Source organism: Lonchura striata, chromosome 9, assembly GCF_050655825.1.
Source record: "Lonchura striata isolate lonStrDom1 chromosome 9, ASM5065582v1, whole genome shotgun sequence".
NCBI lineage: Eukaryota > Metazoa > Chordata > Aves > Passeriformes > Estrildidae > Lonchura > Lonchura striata.
This window is the reverse complement of record NC_140711.1, coordinates 11,378,582-11,395,648: the sequence shown is the minus strand read 5'-3', so window position 1 is coordinate 11,395,648 and position 17,067 is coordinate 11,378,582. Positions and strand designations below refer to the sequence as shown.

Here is a 17,067-nt window from a genome sequence, read left to right as displayed (position 1 = left end):
CTAAGCTGTGGAAGCATAAACCTGATTTATACTGGCTGGAAAATTTGTTTTTTCAAAGGTGTAATCTGTACTGACAGAGGGATCCCTGGAGAACCTGGACCAAAAGGTCAAATTGGCCTTCCAGGAAGAAAAGGGGTAAAAGGAGAGAAGGGTAAGTTGGCCTGGATAAAAACAATTTGAGTATGAAACCTTTGCCAGGAGTGTCAAATCTAAATGTGCAAGAAATTCATGGTAACTTGGAGGTTGAGGGCCATCAAAGCACAGTTACATGGCCTGTTGGCATTGGGGCTTCTGAGTCAGCAGAGTTCTGTTAGTGCGGAGTTACTCAGCACTGTAAAGGGAGACTGATAATCCTCTCCAGGTGAGGTAACATAAGATAAAATGGTCTAAATGTGGTGCACTACTCACACAGAAAAGAAAAATGACAGCATTATTTTTTGTGTAATATTTTTTCAGCTGTTTCAATGTAATTTTGACACTTTCATGTAGGAAGTCAAGGCCTCTGTTCATGTAGTGCTGGTCCTCCTGGTCCCCGTGGTGTGCAAGGACCTCCAGGTACCCAAGGAAGGAAAGGACAAATGGGATACCCTGGAGGACATGGAGAAAAGGGCGACCCAGGCCTGTCTGGTGCCGTGGGATCACCAGGGCTCCCTGTGAGTACTTTTCATCAGCTTCAGTTAACAACATCAAGCTACCTCTCATCTCATAAGGCATTTAAGCAAAATAGTTGAGAAAGTGCCCAGGAAAATGATCTGGAACTTTTATGTACTTTAGCTTATTACATTCTAGTGAAACAGGCTTTTACTTTTGGGAGCAGAGTTACTTTCTTTCATGTGCTTCATATAGTTTATCTTAGTCCCCAGAGTGAGCAGTAATTTACAACACCACTTAACCTAACAGCTTTAGGAACACAGTATATGATAATTTATTGGTCCTGCTGTGATTTTGATCTAATTCTTCTGGTCTGACATATGAAATGTACATCCAGGATGCTGCATGACAAAATAATGCCAAATAGAAAGTTTTTTTAAATACACTTTCTTATGTGTGAGAGGGTTTTCTTTGAAAAGATAGGTAGATTTGCCCTGCTTTATAACTGTTGTATTATGGTTGGGTTTTTGGGCTGTTTTGAAGGACATGTTTAGAGGGGTTTTTGTGCCTTTTTTTGTTGTTGTTCTTGGGTTTTTTTTTGGGGTTTGCCTTTTTTTTTTTTTTTTTTTGAGATTTGGGTTTGTTTTAATAGCAGAACATAAGGATTTGCTTAAAAGTTTCCAGAACATGTTCTTTCAAAAGAAAAAAAAGCAAACAAATCCACTGTGAGTCTGAGAGAAGGAGGTGGAAGGGCTCTCATTCAAGTTCCAATTGTTTCATTAGAAGATTTACATTTGCTCTCTTTTTTTTCTTAAAACCATATAACCTGAGTGGTGTATGTGAGATTCTGATGTTTTTGTTACTTTTGAGAGTATGTTTTAGCCCTTGTGGCTCTGAAGTAAGGCTTGAAGCCTTGTCCTGAATTTTGCTGTTCTTAGGTTACTTAATTGAGAAACAAGGAAAAGTCATCACTTTGGAAGGAAATAATTCACTTCAGTACAGAAGTGTGTTGGTCTACTAGAGCATTTTTCTCCATTTTCCTGCTCACTTTTCTTCCCAAATATTTAATTTTCTTTTCAGACACTAATAACTCATCACTGCCTACTTGAAGATCTAGACATTGTAGCAAATAGTCACTTCTAGTTTCAGATACACATTTTTCAGAAATCAGCTGCCTGATTTAAATCTGTCAATCACATTATAAACTGTTTTTTCTCCACCTATTTTTAAGGGAAAGGTTTTGAATAACAGAGGAAGCTGCCTATATAATACCCCAGTTTTTGTACCTTAGTGGCCTTTTACTTCTGTGTAAATTTCACATGGTTGTCTTGATCCACATATACTGTTGCAAAATCAGACCTTGACCAAAGATGATATGAATAGTGCACTCTGTTTGGATAGCTGAAAACAAAAATCACCATAAAAATATAGGAAAGTATTTATTTTCCCCTCTACACCTGTCAATCCATATACTCATCTAAGAATATAATGTACCTAACTAGATGAAATTTTTTATTGTTGGCTTTGTGGATTTTCATTCAGAAAAAAGAAGCATCACTTACTTCCTGCTGTGTTCACTTCTCGGAGGACAGCCTCATCCAGCAGTCACCACCCTCCAGAGATTCCCTTCCTCAGTGGGTTGAGGGTTGAAGTCTGCAGTGGGAAGAGTTAATGAATCATTTGACTCTTGAGATTTTTACATTTGCAGTCCCACATTTGTGCAGCTGTGGGCCCAGTGCTCTGGCACTACAATTTCTTTTAGTTGTAGTGGATTTGGTTTGCAAATTTGAGACTTCACAGGGTTTATTCATTTTTAACATGTGTGTTCACAGAGGCCTGTTCAGCTTTCTAGTGGTTTAACAAAGTGTCAATATTCAAAATGAGTCACTGATTGGTATTATTAGACAGAGAGGAAGCTCTCAGCAGCTGCTCTCAGAGGAATTTCCTTGGGTAGCTTCTTCCCTCCTCACCAAACATCAGTCAATTCAAAATCAGCACAGCTGTACTTCAGTGCATGCAGCAGAGTCAGCCTGAAGAGACCACGTGCCATTCACACTCCTCTTTTTGACCATCAAAAGAGACCAGTGCATCCTTTTGGTTACTTTAATTGGTCTTTTTTGGGGAAACCATGCAAGAGATGGAGATCTGCTTGTCCCTTCAATTCCCACTTTGATTCTTTGCCGGAGATAACTGACAACTCTTTTCTTTGTCAATGATAAGGGGACTCCTGGTTCTGCTGGACAGCTTGGGGAAAAAGGAGAGAAGGGTGATCCAGGAAGAGTTAGAATAAAAGGTAAACACATATTTTACTGTTAACCTTTTTGTTTTCCTGTACAATGTCTAGGCAATTGTGTGAGAAAAACATTAATTTCCTCTTTACTAAATCCATTAGTTCAGTAAGTTATTGAAAGCTAGAGGGCATATATATCCAGACTGCTCTCTTGGTACCCTCTCTTCTTGCTAAACACAAGATCAACACAGTGTTTTGTAGTTTTTTTCTCTAGAGTTGAGCCACAAAACAATTTTACAGCATGTTATTAATGCAAAAAAAGTACTTTTCATGTCATGCATTTGATAATTGGGGTCTTCTAAAGGTCTGTACAGCAAAGACTAAGCAGAATACAAATACTGTGAAATCATGAAGAAATATTGAACAGAAGCCACCTCCTGAACTGTCATATACCAATACCATAGCTGTTATCTCAAATTAGGCCACCAGCATCCTTCTTGGGAAAACCTCAGTCTCAATGACTATTCAGATTCCTCTCCTATTTCTAAAAATTACTCTTGACCAGGCATTGAAGAAAAACAATAGGCCACCAGTTGCACAACTGGAATTCTTGTAATTAAATAGATCAAAACCTCTCCACAGTTATGGTTATGTTTTACAAAAGCAAAAGAGAACAATAAACTACAGCAATCTGATGGCAAAACTTAGTTAGAAAGGCTAAAATAGTTATTCACAGAAGATTGTCCTTCTTATTGTTTATGAAAAGTTAGCTTAGCTTTGGATGCCTGTGGGTTTTTTACAGATGTTGGAACAGGGGAAAACATTTGCTTTTATTTGCAAAGGATTTCTTGACACAGCAGAATGAATCTTTGTGTTAGAATAGTTTCACTGTCCTTGATGCAAAAGTTTCTTTCTCATAAATATTGGTGTAAGAGAAATACACATAGAGAAAAAAAACAAAAACCTCTGGGGAATATTGCTGCAAATACTCTGCATCATATGGCACTGCTGTATCCTGACTTCACTGAAATCAAGAATAAATCTGTGATGTGTTTCAGTAGTCAAATATTTTAACTCTATGTATAGCATGGACAAAAGCCACGTCCTTTTGGTGCCTGTGAACATGTCTTTTACAGAGAGACCAAATTGTTCCATCAGGTATCCAACTACAAACTACCTTCCTAAGCCTAAAATGCCTTGTTAAGAAATGTGAATTCAAGGGCTGGGAATTATCATGAAGATAGGATCAATGGTTACCCAGCATTTCTTTAAGCAGAAATACCTCCTTCCCCTAAAATTACTGCAAATATATAATTTTTTTTCCCAAAAAATATTTTAAGGATTAAAAGGTGAAAGAGGACCTACTGGGCTTCCAGGACTTCCAGGCCAAAGAGGTCTTGACGGCAGAGATGGGGAACTAGGATTGCCAGGGGAAAAAGGAGCTGAGGTATGTTAGACTTCCCCAGATTTTTTCCATTTCAATTAACATATTATCTTCTGAAACGTTATGAAAGTTTTTATCCATTAAAAAATTAGTTTCTTGTAAGTATTACTCTTTATTTTGTTACTACTGATTATAATCTCTGCATATACTGTGTGCCAATATTATAGGTCAGGAAACAAAAAATACACAAACCTCTTTGTTCCTATTGCCTTTGAATATTAAAAATAGTAGTATCATCCATGTAGTCTTTCCATTGTGAAAGTGTTTCTCCAGATAATTCTTTAACATGCTCTTTCACCATCAAAGAGAGGAGAGAAATTTGCTCTTGTTACTTCTTACCAAGGTTTTTATTTCAGGGCGATTCTGGAGTAGCCATTCTGGGTGATAAAGGATTCCCTGGGCTCCCGGGACCTCCTGGGGTAAAAGGCCAGATGGGATTGCCTGGTCTGGGGCTTCCTGGGTCTCCAGGAGCCAGAGGTAGTCCTGGAGACTTTGGTGATATGGGTAATGTTGGGCCACCTGGTCCAAAAGGCCAGAAAGGTAATTTTGAATGTTTATGTTAAGAATGAAATTACAAAATACATGTTTGGATGTTTGGTAGTGTCCATCATGATTTAATATGTATTATCTGTTATATTAATGTATTATTCTATATGTATATCTATATGCATACATTCATTTAGAGTGAAAATAATGTTTAGGAATGCACAATTTATACTTAAAGCTTGGTCTGTTTTTTTGGTTATGAAAATGCTTAGCAAAAATATCTATACTGATAGTTGTAGATAGAATTAAAAAGAAAATATTATTTCTTTCTTCTAATAGAGACTACTGTAAAACAATTTACCACAACAAAAAAACTTTGTCTTTAAAAATATATATAACTGTATTACAGCAATTTGAAATATCACCAATGTTCCATAGGAAGTATCAAGAAAAATATATTTTAAGATTCCCCATCAAAACTTCAGTAATATGGAAATAACAATGTGCATAAACAGTCACTGCTGATTGCACATGTGGTTGGGTAGTTCCCCAGAAATATTAGAGTAAATGTTCAGACTCCAGTTAATCTAAAGTCAAATAGGCCAGTTTCTTCTCCCTCTTGCTTCAGGTGAAACTGTCTGCATTACATCACCATATCCTGGAAATCCAGGTCCCCCAGGTTTTAAAGGTGCTCAAGGTATGTTTATGCATGGACTAATTTTTGATTTATACTGAAATGGAGTTTTTAGTTGCTAATTAAAGAAAAGAGGCTACCCTAAAAAGCTACACTATTCTAGTTTTTCAACAAAATGCATGTTTCAAAATATAAAACTGCAAATAAACAGGACTGTATTCTCTAATAGAATCAAGGGCCAGACAGCTGCAGTTTGCACCATCAGAAGGTGTGCAGGCAGCCTCCATGGATATAATTAAATCAAGGTAGCTTCAAACCCTGTCCTACCTCAATGAAAATGCATGAGAGAGTCTGTAAAATATGGTTGGAGTTGGGTAAGGCCTAGAGTATGCACATCTGGATACCAGGAGAAAGAGATGTGCAAGGCAAAGATATGCTGCAAGTCTGTAATTTCTAAAACTGTATTGCTTGTGGCAATTTGAAATTGAGCCCTAAAATCTCAATACTTATCGCCATTACTTCAACTTACTCAATTTAAATTCAAAGAACTCACCCAGGAACTGATGTGATGGCCTCCAAGACATTTGAAATATCCAAACAAATTAAGAAGAAATTGAGTGGATTTTCAAGCTGTGTAACACAGCTCCCTGACATCAGTGTTGTGGGTGGGAGCAAAAAATTATACAGACATGAATGTACTGAGCTCATCTGCACCATTCCAAAAGATGGATATAGCAGAGGAAAGTATAAGAACCTGAGCTGACACCTGTCATTCACTAGGTTAATACTGGTCATGGCCTGTAACATTAAAATGTTGTAGGAAATATATTTTCCTAATTGACACTGGTGATTTGCAGTCTGCTGTTAATGGAATAGGGAACATGTTCATTTAGAAAAACAGCACCCATGCATTTGTTTATGACTTGGGCAGTGGCTCTTGTCCAAAGTGTTAGAAGCAGATGAGATGAGCTTGTATTCAAGGTATGTGAATTTGTGTGAAATAAAGATAAAATCCGTAGATCACACATTTTAGTGCTCTGACAGCCTTTTCATGTATTTCCTTTTTTATTTCCAGGACAAAAGGGTTTAAAAGGACTCCCTGGGCATCCTGGACCAAATGGCTTTGATGGGCCAAAAGGCCAACGAGGAAGGCCAGGAGCAGGAATCCCTGGGCCAGAAGGTGAGTTGTGCTTTCCCTAATTTGGGAGATTTTGAGAGCTGCTGGTCAAGTGGTAATGCAGAGAAAGGTAGGGTAGGGTAGGGTAAAGCAGAATTGAATTGAAATGAATAGTTCAGTGTCCAGAGAGCACTGAACTGGACAGTAGTGACAGTACTCAAGACAGATGTTGCCCCAAAGAAAACCCCTGTCACTTCCAATAGGAATTACCTCCTCCAATCCTCATGTGTCATTAGCAATAAATAAGAAACATGAAATTTAATTTATGATGCTATTTTTCTTTGTAAGGTGGCAGTTTAAATCTGGCTAAATTTGGACTAAAATAGTCCACAGTTTGGGGGGCAGGGAGGTGGGGTGGGGGGGCAGAACAAAACAAAAAGCCCTGAACTCCTGCTGAATTAAGCTTTATCTGAATTTAAAAATCATATCAACAGGCTTTCGAGGCACAGCTGGTGATCCTGGTGATGAAGGTGAAAGAGGATATACAATTGATGGCAAAAATGGCCTTCCAGGCCCACCTGGCACAGATGGTCAGAAGGGTCTTCCAGGTGACACCACATATGGCCCTCCAGGAATCCCAGGCAACAGGGGACTGCCAGGACCCCCTGGTGCACAGGGAGCAAGGGGTAATCCAGGCATTCCTGGACTTCAAGGTATGGGCCAGTTTCTGTGAAACACTTCTACATGTTCAAAGGACAATATCTGAGCAAAGGTGTTCCTGGTTCAGAGAAACCTTCCTTTCACTCAGATCCATAATGGTGGCTGCTAAGAGTATTCCCTGTTTTTACATTTACATTTTGCTGTTTGCTGCAGCAATGTCCCCACAGCACCACATACTTCCCATGCCATAGAGGATATTGCTGTTTCCTTTTACCGGTGTTCCTTTTGCCTGGCCCTAAGCAGATGCACCCATCCTTCAGTGCAGGGAACACCTACAGAACTGAGCCAGTGCTGAGCACCTGGTGCAGGCCAGTGAGCTACTCCCATTCTGCTCCTACACATCTGAAACTCTTCTGTACCTATAGATGAGGGTTGAATTTGTATTTGTTCCTTAAAGAAAGAAGTTCTCCACAACAGCCAATTCTAAATTGCAGAAAAACATTACTTTTCACAAACTATTCAAAAACTAGAGGATGAATAAGATACTATAGTAACTGAACACGTACATTTCAAAATTAAAACTAGGAATTTTGAGGGACAGTGAGTAATGGAATTAACAAGTTGTTTTCTTTTCCAGGACAACCTGGTACCCCAGGATTTCCAGGTGCCAAAGGTTTTAGAGGCCCAGAAGGTGATGTAGGAGCACCAGGCTGTCCAGGCTTCCCTGGCTCACCATGTGTCCCAGGCTTACCAGGACCACCTGGACTCAGAGGTGTCATGGGCCTGCCAGGACCTCAAGGTACACAACAGCCAGCAGGCTGCCTCACAGCTCTAAGCTTTATATATTTTCTGCCAGATTTCATCCCATGATTTTTGTAGCTGGCATGACAAATGTTGCCATGGGGACTGCTCATTACTGGGGGTGTACACTGTATTTTGCACATTTCTGTAAACTCAAGGACTGTAGACTGTGCATCTCAGGTGTATCCCAACTTCTTTTCCCATGCTGTTTCTTAACTGGCCAAATCACAGTGAGTTCACTATAACAAAGAGTTGTCTCTTATCTATTGTCCTGAGTAACTTAACTGAGCTCCTGTCACTACTGTGAAGCTTTTATCTTCCTTATTCTTCAATTGAAGTGTTATTTAGGAAAGCTAGGAGACACATCTATCAAAAGTATTTGCAAATTAGTAGGGATTTTTCGCACTGCTCTCCTATTGTCTTTCACTAAAGAAATACAAGAAAACAAATATTCCAGTTGAAAAATCTAGGTAGGGTGAGAACTCCAACATGGTAAAAAAGAGGTTTCAACTTAATTTGCCATGTTTGATGATCTTCAAATTTACACCAAATCTATCACTTTCAACTTTTTATATACAATTGCTTAACTTTTGCCTGCATTTACGTACATAGATTAAAGCTCTCTTTCTCAGGTTTACCAGGCTTTAAAGGTCAGAGGGGAGACAGGGGCCTGGCTGGGCCACCTGGAATCAAGGGTCTCAAAGGCACTCTGGGCTCACGAGGTCCTCCAGGTCCTCCAGGCTCACGCGGTCCCCCAGGACTTCCAGGCAATAAAGGACCCATTGGCTTCCCAGGAGAGACAGGTATGTTAAATATCCTGCAGACCATCTCACCTCTAAGTTCCCTTGTAGAGGGAGCCCTTTTTACTGTTGTTAAGGTTAGGAAGTACTTTGCACCCACCTCTCTATCCAGCTTCAAGGATGAGACTGTAGCAGTGTAAACTCAATAACCATAGAACCAAAGAACCTTGTTCTTTCTCATATGATAAAAACATAGGGATGAATACAGTTTGATGCATCTTGATGCATCCTGGTGCTTTAGTTGTTTTACAACACTGACATATTTCTATATATTATTTCCTGACTATTTGTAATAGGTTGTAATAGGCTATAATAAGAGGAATATGTTTAGGGTTAACAGAAATTCTTGGGTGGCAGTCCTGAGGGGCAAATGAGTCCAGGAAGGCTGAACATTCTTCAAGAAGGAAATTTTTAAGGCATGGGAACAGGCCATCCCATGCACTGAAAGACAAGCCAGTGAGGAAGATGAGCAGCTGGGCTGAACAGAGCTTTAGCTGAACTCGGGAAAAAAGAGAGAGTGTATGAAGTTTGGAAGAAGGGACAGGCAACTCAGGAGGACAAGCCTGTCTTAGGGTTTATGGGGGGAGAAAATCAAAAGGCCCAAAGTGAAAAACTAGAACTCAATCTGGCTATTGCTGTAAAAGACAATAAAAATGCTTCTATAAATACATTAGCAGCAAAAGGAGGAGTAAGAATCTCCATCCTTTATTGGATGGGAGTGGGGGAAACAGTGACAAAGGATGAGGTACTTGATGCCTTCTTTGCCTCAGTCTTTAATGGCAAGTCCAACTGTTTTTTGGGGCCAGCCTCCTGAGCCTGAGGGCAGGGACAGAGAGCAGAACGAGTCTCCCATAATCCAATAGCCACATGCAAGATCTGGTGCCGTGTTGGGGATAACTGCTTTAGGAATAAGGGTAGCCTAAATTGTCAGGGGCTGACTGCAGGTAGCAGGAGGCAATTTGCTTCAGTGGAGTCAGGGTTTCAAGAGGAGTTTGACCGTGGCATGACATCATGCTCCAACTAATGGTTTTGTAGTTCTGCTGATTTCCTAAAAAGTCCTTCTAAACATCCTGGTTTTGCTTTATACTATTCCTTAGAATATGACAGCAGCAGTATAAGCAGACTTAACATGTAAATAAAGCATTTCATATTACCAGGAAGCAAAGGCATTCAAGGACCCCAGGGATTCCCAGGACTCCCAGGAATACAAGGCCCAATGGGAATCTTTGGTGTAAAAGGTGAAGAAGGAAAAATGGGTCTACCTGGGCCTAGTGGAGAATGCGGAGATATGGGAATAAAAGGTTTGTAAAAATCCACTTCACTCTCTGGTTATATTGTTGCTACATTTAGTTTTGTTACTACTGTGATAAAAATCTGTGTAATTTTTTATAGGAAAGAGAATAATCATCTGCAAGATACAATCACGGGCAGCTCAAAATTGCTGTCTTTCATAATTTCACAATCTTTACTAATTCTTCCGATTTAATATCACCTGGGTTATGACTGAATAAAAAAGCAAGGGCAGTATTGCAAATTCTGTCAGCAGTGAACCTGCTGAAAAAACAGAGTCACATAAGTACTTGAAGGCTGTCTCTATTAGTATCTATCAAACTGGTTTTCAGGACATGTCACTCGTGAGGATATATTTACATTGCATATGTTACTTCCAAGGTGAAAGGGGGCCTCCAGGAGACAGTGGTTGTGTTACCCTCCGTCTGGAGAAAGGACAAATGGGGGACCCAGGGTTTCCTGGTGAGCATGGATTGAGAGGTGAAAGAGGTAAGTTCATAAAAGCTCTGCATACACACACATTTCTCTGACATAAATCACTGGTAGTTTTCACAGTGTGGACTCAGGGTTGCAGTAACATCCAGCCACCATACCATGTTTACAGGTTCTTAAACTGGCTGTATAATTTCTCTGGATTATCACTAAGGCAATACACCAAGAGTGAAAGCATTGTCATATTGAAAATCTGTGTCAAACACTGGCTTGATTTGATTGGTCATTATCTTGTTCTGCAATCAACTTCAGGTGAAAAAGGCAATACTGGTTTCAGAGGCACACGAGGATTTCCAGGAAAGAATGGTGTTCCAGGACTACCAGGTGACCAAGGTGACACTGGAGTGATGGGGTTTCCAGGATCACGGGGTTTGCCTGGACCAAAGGGCCTTCAAGGAATTACAGGTTTTCAAGGAGAGCCAGGTGACCAGGTAAACAGAGTGGTAGTGAAGTGTCCTGGACTTTGCAGTTATCTCCTGCCTCAAAGAAAGGGTGCTTGTATTGTACTCACCCATTAGATGTTCCCTCTGAGAAGAGCCAGCTGGTCTAGTAGGAACTGTAAATTCCCTACTGAAACACCTCTGTGCCTTGGTTACGTTTCAGCAGGAACTGTGGTGGGAGTTAGGAAAGGACCTCTTCTGGCTGCCTGTTCTGATGTAGTGTTTTGCCATGTGGTTTGAAGTCCAGGTTCCACTACACTAAAAAAGGAAGGCAAAAAACAGATGCACAAAATTAAGTTTTTAACATTATTCTTAAGAACAGATTGACAAACCACTTACCACAGAGATCATAACATAGCAGCAGCACAATTATGCAGTTAATATGTAGCTGCTTCTTCATACCCTGCTGTGTGAAGTGACCACGGCCGCAGACAAGACAAAGCAAGTCATCTTTGCCCCAAGCAGAACCCAGGCAAGCAGTATTGCTCAAGAACAAATACACAAAACCACACAAACATTTCATGAAAGGTATAATTAATTCTTCACTTCTTGTATGCTGGATAGGTAGACAATGAGATTACAGGAAGGGAAAGGCACAGTTATTTTCTTGGTAAAGGGACATACTTTTGCTTAGTTTGTTTAATTAAATTTCTTTGCTGATTAATGGTTATTATTCAAAATGAAAAATAGGGAAATCTACATTTTTATTGTGACATCACAATATTTCTGGTTAATGTTTATAGTAAATTTTGGGTAACATACAACAATATTGGATATCTATTTTATGGTGCCTATTAAATAAAATTATTCAAGCCATCTGTGGGGAAATGAAGCTGTTTGAGCCAAGAACGAGAATAAGCTATAAAAGCATAAAATAAAAATTATTAGCAAGTCTAAACTACAGTTTCTTGTTGTTGGCCAGTGTTAGATATGTAACAAAGACAGGATTTTTTTTCTGTTGAGCTTAAGATATAGTTTTGCTCAGTGAATCAAATGCTCCTGCAGATCATTTCTGCTACACCCATGTCAAACATTTTTATTTTGTCTTTAAAAAAAATTAGGGTGATGCTGGCTTACCTGGAAGCCCTGGATATCCAGGACTGACTGGCTCCAAAGGATGTAAAGGTAATGAGTTTATATAGACATGAGTTTATATAGCCATATTGTTAGGATACATGTGGGAAAGACGGTGAGCATTCGCTAGAAAATTATTTTCACTTCTATCCTGTCCTTCTGTTTTCCCATAAAACATGAATATAATTAGAAATTAGTCTCACTTACCTGAAGGCAAAAGTTGTATTTCAGTATATTCTTTAACAGCTTGTTCCTTTAAAAGTAGGTATTGCTAATTTAGAAGATAAATTCCTGTCAAATTTCACAGAACTTAAAAATTCCATCAAAATAATGTACAAATCCATTCTGTGGATATGGAAAATTTGTCAATTCAAATAAGAGAAAATGCAGTCAAAGTGAACTGTCATAATTTGCATGTGCCAAAGTAATTCCCATTTTGTGTTCTTTTAGCCCCTTCTATAACTGTTTATATCTATTAATGACTTTCCAGCTTTGGTATTTTGGAAAGGATGCTTGTATAAAATGGAATTCACTGTACCTCAACAGGCAAGAGAGGTGACCCAACTCCTCTGCTTGGTCCACATGGTCAGAAAGGGTCTCTGGGAGATCCAGGATTGCCAGGTATGTCTCTTTGACTGAAAACAAAATTAGACTTAAAAATTTATTTTCTCTAAATTTTGTTAGCAGAGGGAGCTCTTCTCCCTGTGCATTTTGAACCATTATATAGCAAATACTTTTTTTTTTTTTTCCCTTTAAGGACTTTGTGGATTTCCAGGGGAGAAGGGTTTACCAGGTATCCAAGGACAGCCTGGAAGACCAGGATCCAAGGGTGACCCTGGATATCCAGGGCTACCTGGATTACCAGGTAATGCCAAAGTTTAAAAAATAGTGCCATGGAATAGCTCAAAAGATACATGGGACAGGAGAAGGCGCTTGAGGTGTCTCTGTGAGGAGGCTGGAGAAATCAGAGATCACATGAGAGGGGGCATTGAAAGCTATATCTGTACTTATAGCAGCAAATATCTGCTCAGTGTCAGAGAGCAAGACCCATCAATTCTTCCTACATTCCCAAACTCTTGTAGGTACTTCTGTTAACACAGCTGTGTGCTGCATAGCATGGGAAAAAAAATAAACAGTTTAATAAAATTACATCTTCAAAGGTGTTTCTTTCACTCTCAGGAGCTACAGGTCCTCAAGGATTGCCAGGAGAACCTGGGGAAAAAGGGAAACCTGGAATTTTGGGACCTCCAGGATTGCAAGGGTTACCTGGATCCCAAGGCAGAAAAGGTAAACAGAATAAACAGTGCCATTCTAGTGGTAATGTGACAGTACCAGATACTGGTACATAAATACTCTTTCAGTAGTGAAAATGGAAAAGGCCTTACTGTGACTGTGATTTGGACTCTGGTCTCTTAAACTGCTAGAAGACTTAGTTAGGCCAGTTCCCATTACCTTTGATAAGTAACAGAAATGCTACTTTGGAAAATTGGGCTACAATCTAAAATGAGTAAGGAGGAAGGTAGAAAGAGTCTGGCTTAGCTGATGTAACCAATAGCAAAACATTAGGAAAGAAAAAGGAGTTTGCAGTAATTCAGTTGTTTCGCCTTCACTTCAGTTATACTGTGTTCTACATTTTCACCATTGAGTGCCACTGTTACTCTGTAAAACCCAGCAGGTTGCTATGACAGCTTTGTTTTTCAAATTTGTTTTAACAAATTGCAATAACTTGAGTTAACTTAAGTTGGTTTTCTTGTTGCTTGTCTGATTTTGGAGTATTTAGCATAGAAGTGTTTCCTCCAAATTCTGATTTACACTTCTTGCAATGATTGTTGTGTTTAGATTGAATATCAGTTAATCTATACAATTATTTTTGTTGGAGAATATGATTAATTTTTACTATGCTTAGAATTGAAATTGTAAGTTATTAATACCCCATAAAGAAAGTTATCAGCCCTGTTTCCTGTGTCTGTTATAGTGTGCCTCATAATCAGTTCCCAAACAGGAAGATGATTAGTGACTCATATACAGAAACCACACTAAAGTAACACTTGGGACTACAAAATATGGTTAGAGAGGACAATAGATACATTTTTTCAAATTCAGTTTAAGGACAAATTGAGAAGGTTTCTTACAAATTACTGAAAATTCAAATGAAAAATGGAAACAATTTATGATTGCTTGCAGTAAATAAGCAGTGCTGATTTAAACTGTCATGACAGATTCCCTGCTGGTACATAATATGCAAGAGAACATTTCAGTGTTGCAGGCAATATTTGCTGTAACAAAGGCAGAGATCTGCAGCAGCAGGGATGTCTGAAAGGGGTCAAAAAATAAAAAAAACATTCTTCTGCAGGAAACTTCTTCATAACTGATGGGTTCTTTCCTTCTAAAGACACTTCTTTATTATCTTGTGCAGAAGTTATCCCAAGTCCTGCACAGGAACATGACATTAACACACGTCCTGCAGAGGGAAAAGTTCAGTCCCAAATGACAAATCATTAGAGACAGAGTTGCCTGCTAAGCTGAGGATTCTATGTATTGCCAGCATAGCTGAAAAGAATGTCAATACGTTTGAAACTATACCCAGTAATGAAAACTGACTGGTATTTGTATTCCAATTCAACTGGATGTATAGATCTTGGTGCTGTTTTCATCAAGTTCTGGTTAGAACTTGAATGAAACTAAATGGATATTAGAAACAAAATGGATAATTCATAGCTAAGTACATGGCCTCATTAGTCTCATTGGTTCTCAGTTACATTAAAGGTCTTGTGCCTGAAATTTTAGATTTTAAAAAACTTCTAGATTTAAAAAAAAAGTAAGTTAAAGATAATCTATTAAAGGATAACCCCATTTTCTTTATTACAGTTGTTTTACTAGTTAAGGGCTTAGCCTGGCAAGCCTTACTTGTGTGAGTAATCCTTGATGGAGCAAGTAAAACTCAGACAACCACGAGGAGGACTTGTGTGAGTAGGAGCTGAATTGGGCTGTAAAGCACAGAAATAGTGGTTCATGCTCAGGTCAGCCAATTCAGCTGTACCTAGAAATATGGGACCATAGCAATCCAAAAATCCAGAATTACAAGTGCTGATATTATAATGGATTGTTGGCAAATGTGTCAGAAATTCCCTGGAAAGCAAGTAAAACCAAGCCATTAATCTTGCCAGAATGAGCCAGAGATCAAAAAAGTTTTAAATGGTGACCTGGGGGCCAAAATTAGTTAGGAGTTCTTAATAATTTTAAAATACCACTGTTAAATTCCCCAAAAGCAACTCATACATAAATTTTTAAATGGGAACATGTCCAAAGCACAAGAAGGCTACAGAACACAGGAATGAAAGTTAGAATGTCATGAAAAGTTAAAGAACAGTTAATTAATGTAATAGAAGATATTACAGGTTGGATTACTAGTATCCCATATTATAAGGTGCATTACACAGAGTATATTATCAATGTTTTGTAGGTTTTAAAAAAATTTCTGGATTTAAAATTTTTCCAGACTGTTTTATCTTTTTTTTTTTTTTTAATTCATCTTTTGTTAAATCTTAACTAAAATAATTCAACAGTTTCTGGGAACAAAGCTATATGATTATAATTTTTGGTGTGCCTGCTAGAGAACTCTAGGGCTTTTTTATTTTTTTCATTCTCAGATGATCCATCTTTGAACTAGGGACACTTAAATTTGGCAGGTGAAGCAGCTGATGAAGGGTATTTTTGTTGTTGTTCCTACGGCAATTTGTCCTTGCTGAATTTATAAAGCAGTTTATAAACTTTAAAAAATATATCCATTCTTATGTGCTTAAATAGAGCAATAAATTCTCCCAAGATTCCTGCTCTGGATACATGGCAGATTGGTGAGCTGCAGGACATGCTGGGATCAAGCACAGGCACCCAACAGAGAAACTACATCTTCTGTGCCAGGAAGGAGCCAGAGGAAAGGAGACACACACAGATAATTCAGACTTGTGGGGAAAACCCACTGCAAGTGGACTGGGAATCCTGCAGGGCTGGGAGAGGAATTGATGGGGAAGGAAGGGAGGCAGAAATGAGCAGCAGAAGTGGAACAGAGACAGGAACAGGCACTGACAGTATCATTCAGCTCTTTGATGTTTGGTGTCCCTCTCTGGAGCAAGAGGCATCCCAAGTCTGCTCCTGTCTCTGAAACCTCTTTGAAACCTGTCACAAATGACCCATCAGTTTTGCCAGACCTGTTGCTATCACCAGGTGACAGACTTCTGTCTGCACTGAGGAGGTATTTGTTCTCACATTTGATAGTTTATCTATATAAGCTAGGAACTAAAAAGCACTGATGACATGGAAATAATTTTTACCCTTGACTGCAAACAACAAACACAACCTTATATTAGTTCAAATTTCTTTAAAATTGATTAAAAAGTGGCATCTATTATTTTATTTATTGTGTTTTAGCAATTTTCAAAAAAGCACAAGTCATAAAGCAAAAGTTATGTCTGACCACCACAAACATTCAGCCAGTGCTAGTAGTGAACATCACTAGGGACAGAGATGCTCTATATACTACCATGTGTCACCAGAAGTTTCAATTATAATTTGTTGTCTTCAACGATTTTGTGCTGTTCAGTTCAAAGAGCTTTTGTAATAGTGATGCAAAAAAGCATAGTTTTCTGTGTGAAGTCTGCAGGACAAGAGAAAAGAAGCCAGGTGGAAATCCTCTTTTTGCTGCAGCTAGGTTAAACTGTACTTCTATTTTGAACAGAAGCTGTAAAGAAGTTCCAGTTTTACAGCTATCTTAGCTAGTGTCTGCATCCCCATCAGAGCCATGAAGTAGTAGCACAGTGAACTTTGGAGTAGCAGCCACATGTAGCAGTAGCAGTTCAGGCACAGACACAAGGTTCTCTACCCATAAGCTGCTAGCTGCAGGATGGAAGGACCTAAAGAATTGAAAGTTGTGCTTTCTGATTGCTTTGATGTGAAACTGTATTATGACTGCAATTTTTAAATTTTTCACATTTGCCTTTCCAAAAAGACT

General features: G+C 38.8%; 2 protein-coding genes across 35 annotated transcripts in view; one reads left to right on the top strand and one right to left on the bottom strand.

Annotated features, from left to right (window-relative positions):
* Positions 1-17,067, bottom strand: part of RHBDD1 (rhomboid domain containing 1) — a 98,077-nt gene that overhangs the window by 33,866 nt on the left and 47,144 nt on the right. For 29 of the 34 annotated variants that reach the window (XR_014957347.1, XR_014957342.1, XR_014957349.1 and 26 more), the window contains 3 exons: positions 12,598-12,694; positions 11,057-11,243; positions 2,154-2,244 (listed from right to left, as the gene is read on the bottom strand). The gene's annotated coding sequence lies outside the window, so the exon portion shown is untranslated. Of the gene's footprint in view, positions 1-1,877; positions 1,993-2,153; positions 2,836-11,056; positions 11,244-12,266; positions 12,331-12,597; positions 12,695-17,067 lie in introns of all 34 variants that reach the window. The other 5 variants (XR_014957344.1, XR_014957356.1, XR_014957367.1 and 2 more) reach the window with 3 other exon arrangements.
* Positions 1-17,067, top strand: part of COL4A4 (collagen type IV alpha 4 chain) — a 62,261-nt gene that overhangs the window by 31,846 nt on the left and 13,348 nt on the right. Inside the window, exons 20-36 of the mRNA XM_085587692.1 lie at positions 59-151; positions 490-653; positions 2,812-2,884; positions 4,162-4,268; positions 4,622-4,805; positions 5,380-5,448; positions 6,461-6,565; positions 6,997-7,215; positions 7,800-7,961; positions 8,596-8,766; positions 9,921-10,064; positions 10,435-10,542; positions 10,798-10,976; positions 12,047-12,110; positions 12,606-12,680; positions 12,817-12,924; positions 13,239-13,346. Of these exons, the coding sequence (XP_085443818.1) occupies positions 59-151; positions 490-653; positions 2,812-2,884; positions 4,162-4,268; positions 4,622-4,805; positions 5,380-5,448; positions 6,461-6,565; positions 6,997-7,215; positions 7,800-7,961; positions 8,596-8,766; positions 9,921-10,064; positions 10,435-10,542; positions 10,798-10,976; positions 12,047-12,110; positions 12,606-12,680; positions 12,817-12,924; positions 13,239-13,346 (2,133 nt within the window). The remainder of the gene's footprint in view (positions 1-58; positions 152-489; positions 654-2,811; positions 2,885-4,161; positions 4,269-4,621; positions 4,806-5,379; positions 5,449-6,460; positions 6,566-6,996; positions 7,216-7,799; positions 7,962-8,595; positions 8,767-9,920; positions 10,065-10,434; positions 10,543-10,797; positions 10,977-12,046; positions 12,111-12,605; positions 12,681-12,816; positions 12,925-13,238; positions 13,347-17,067) is intronic.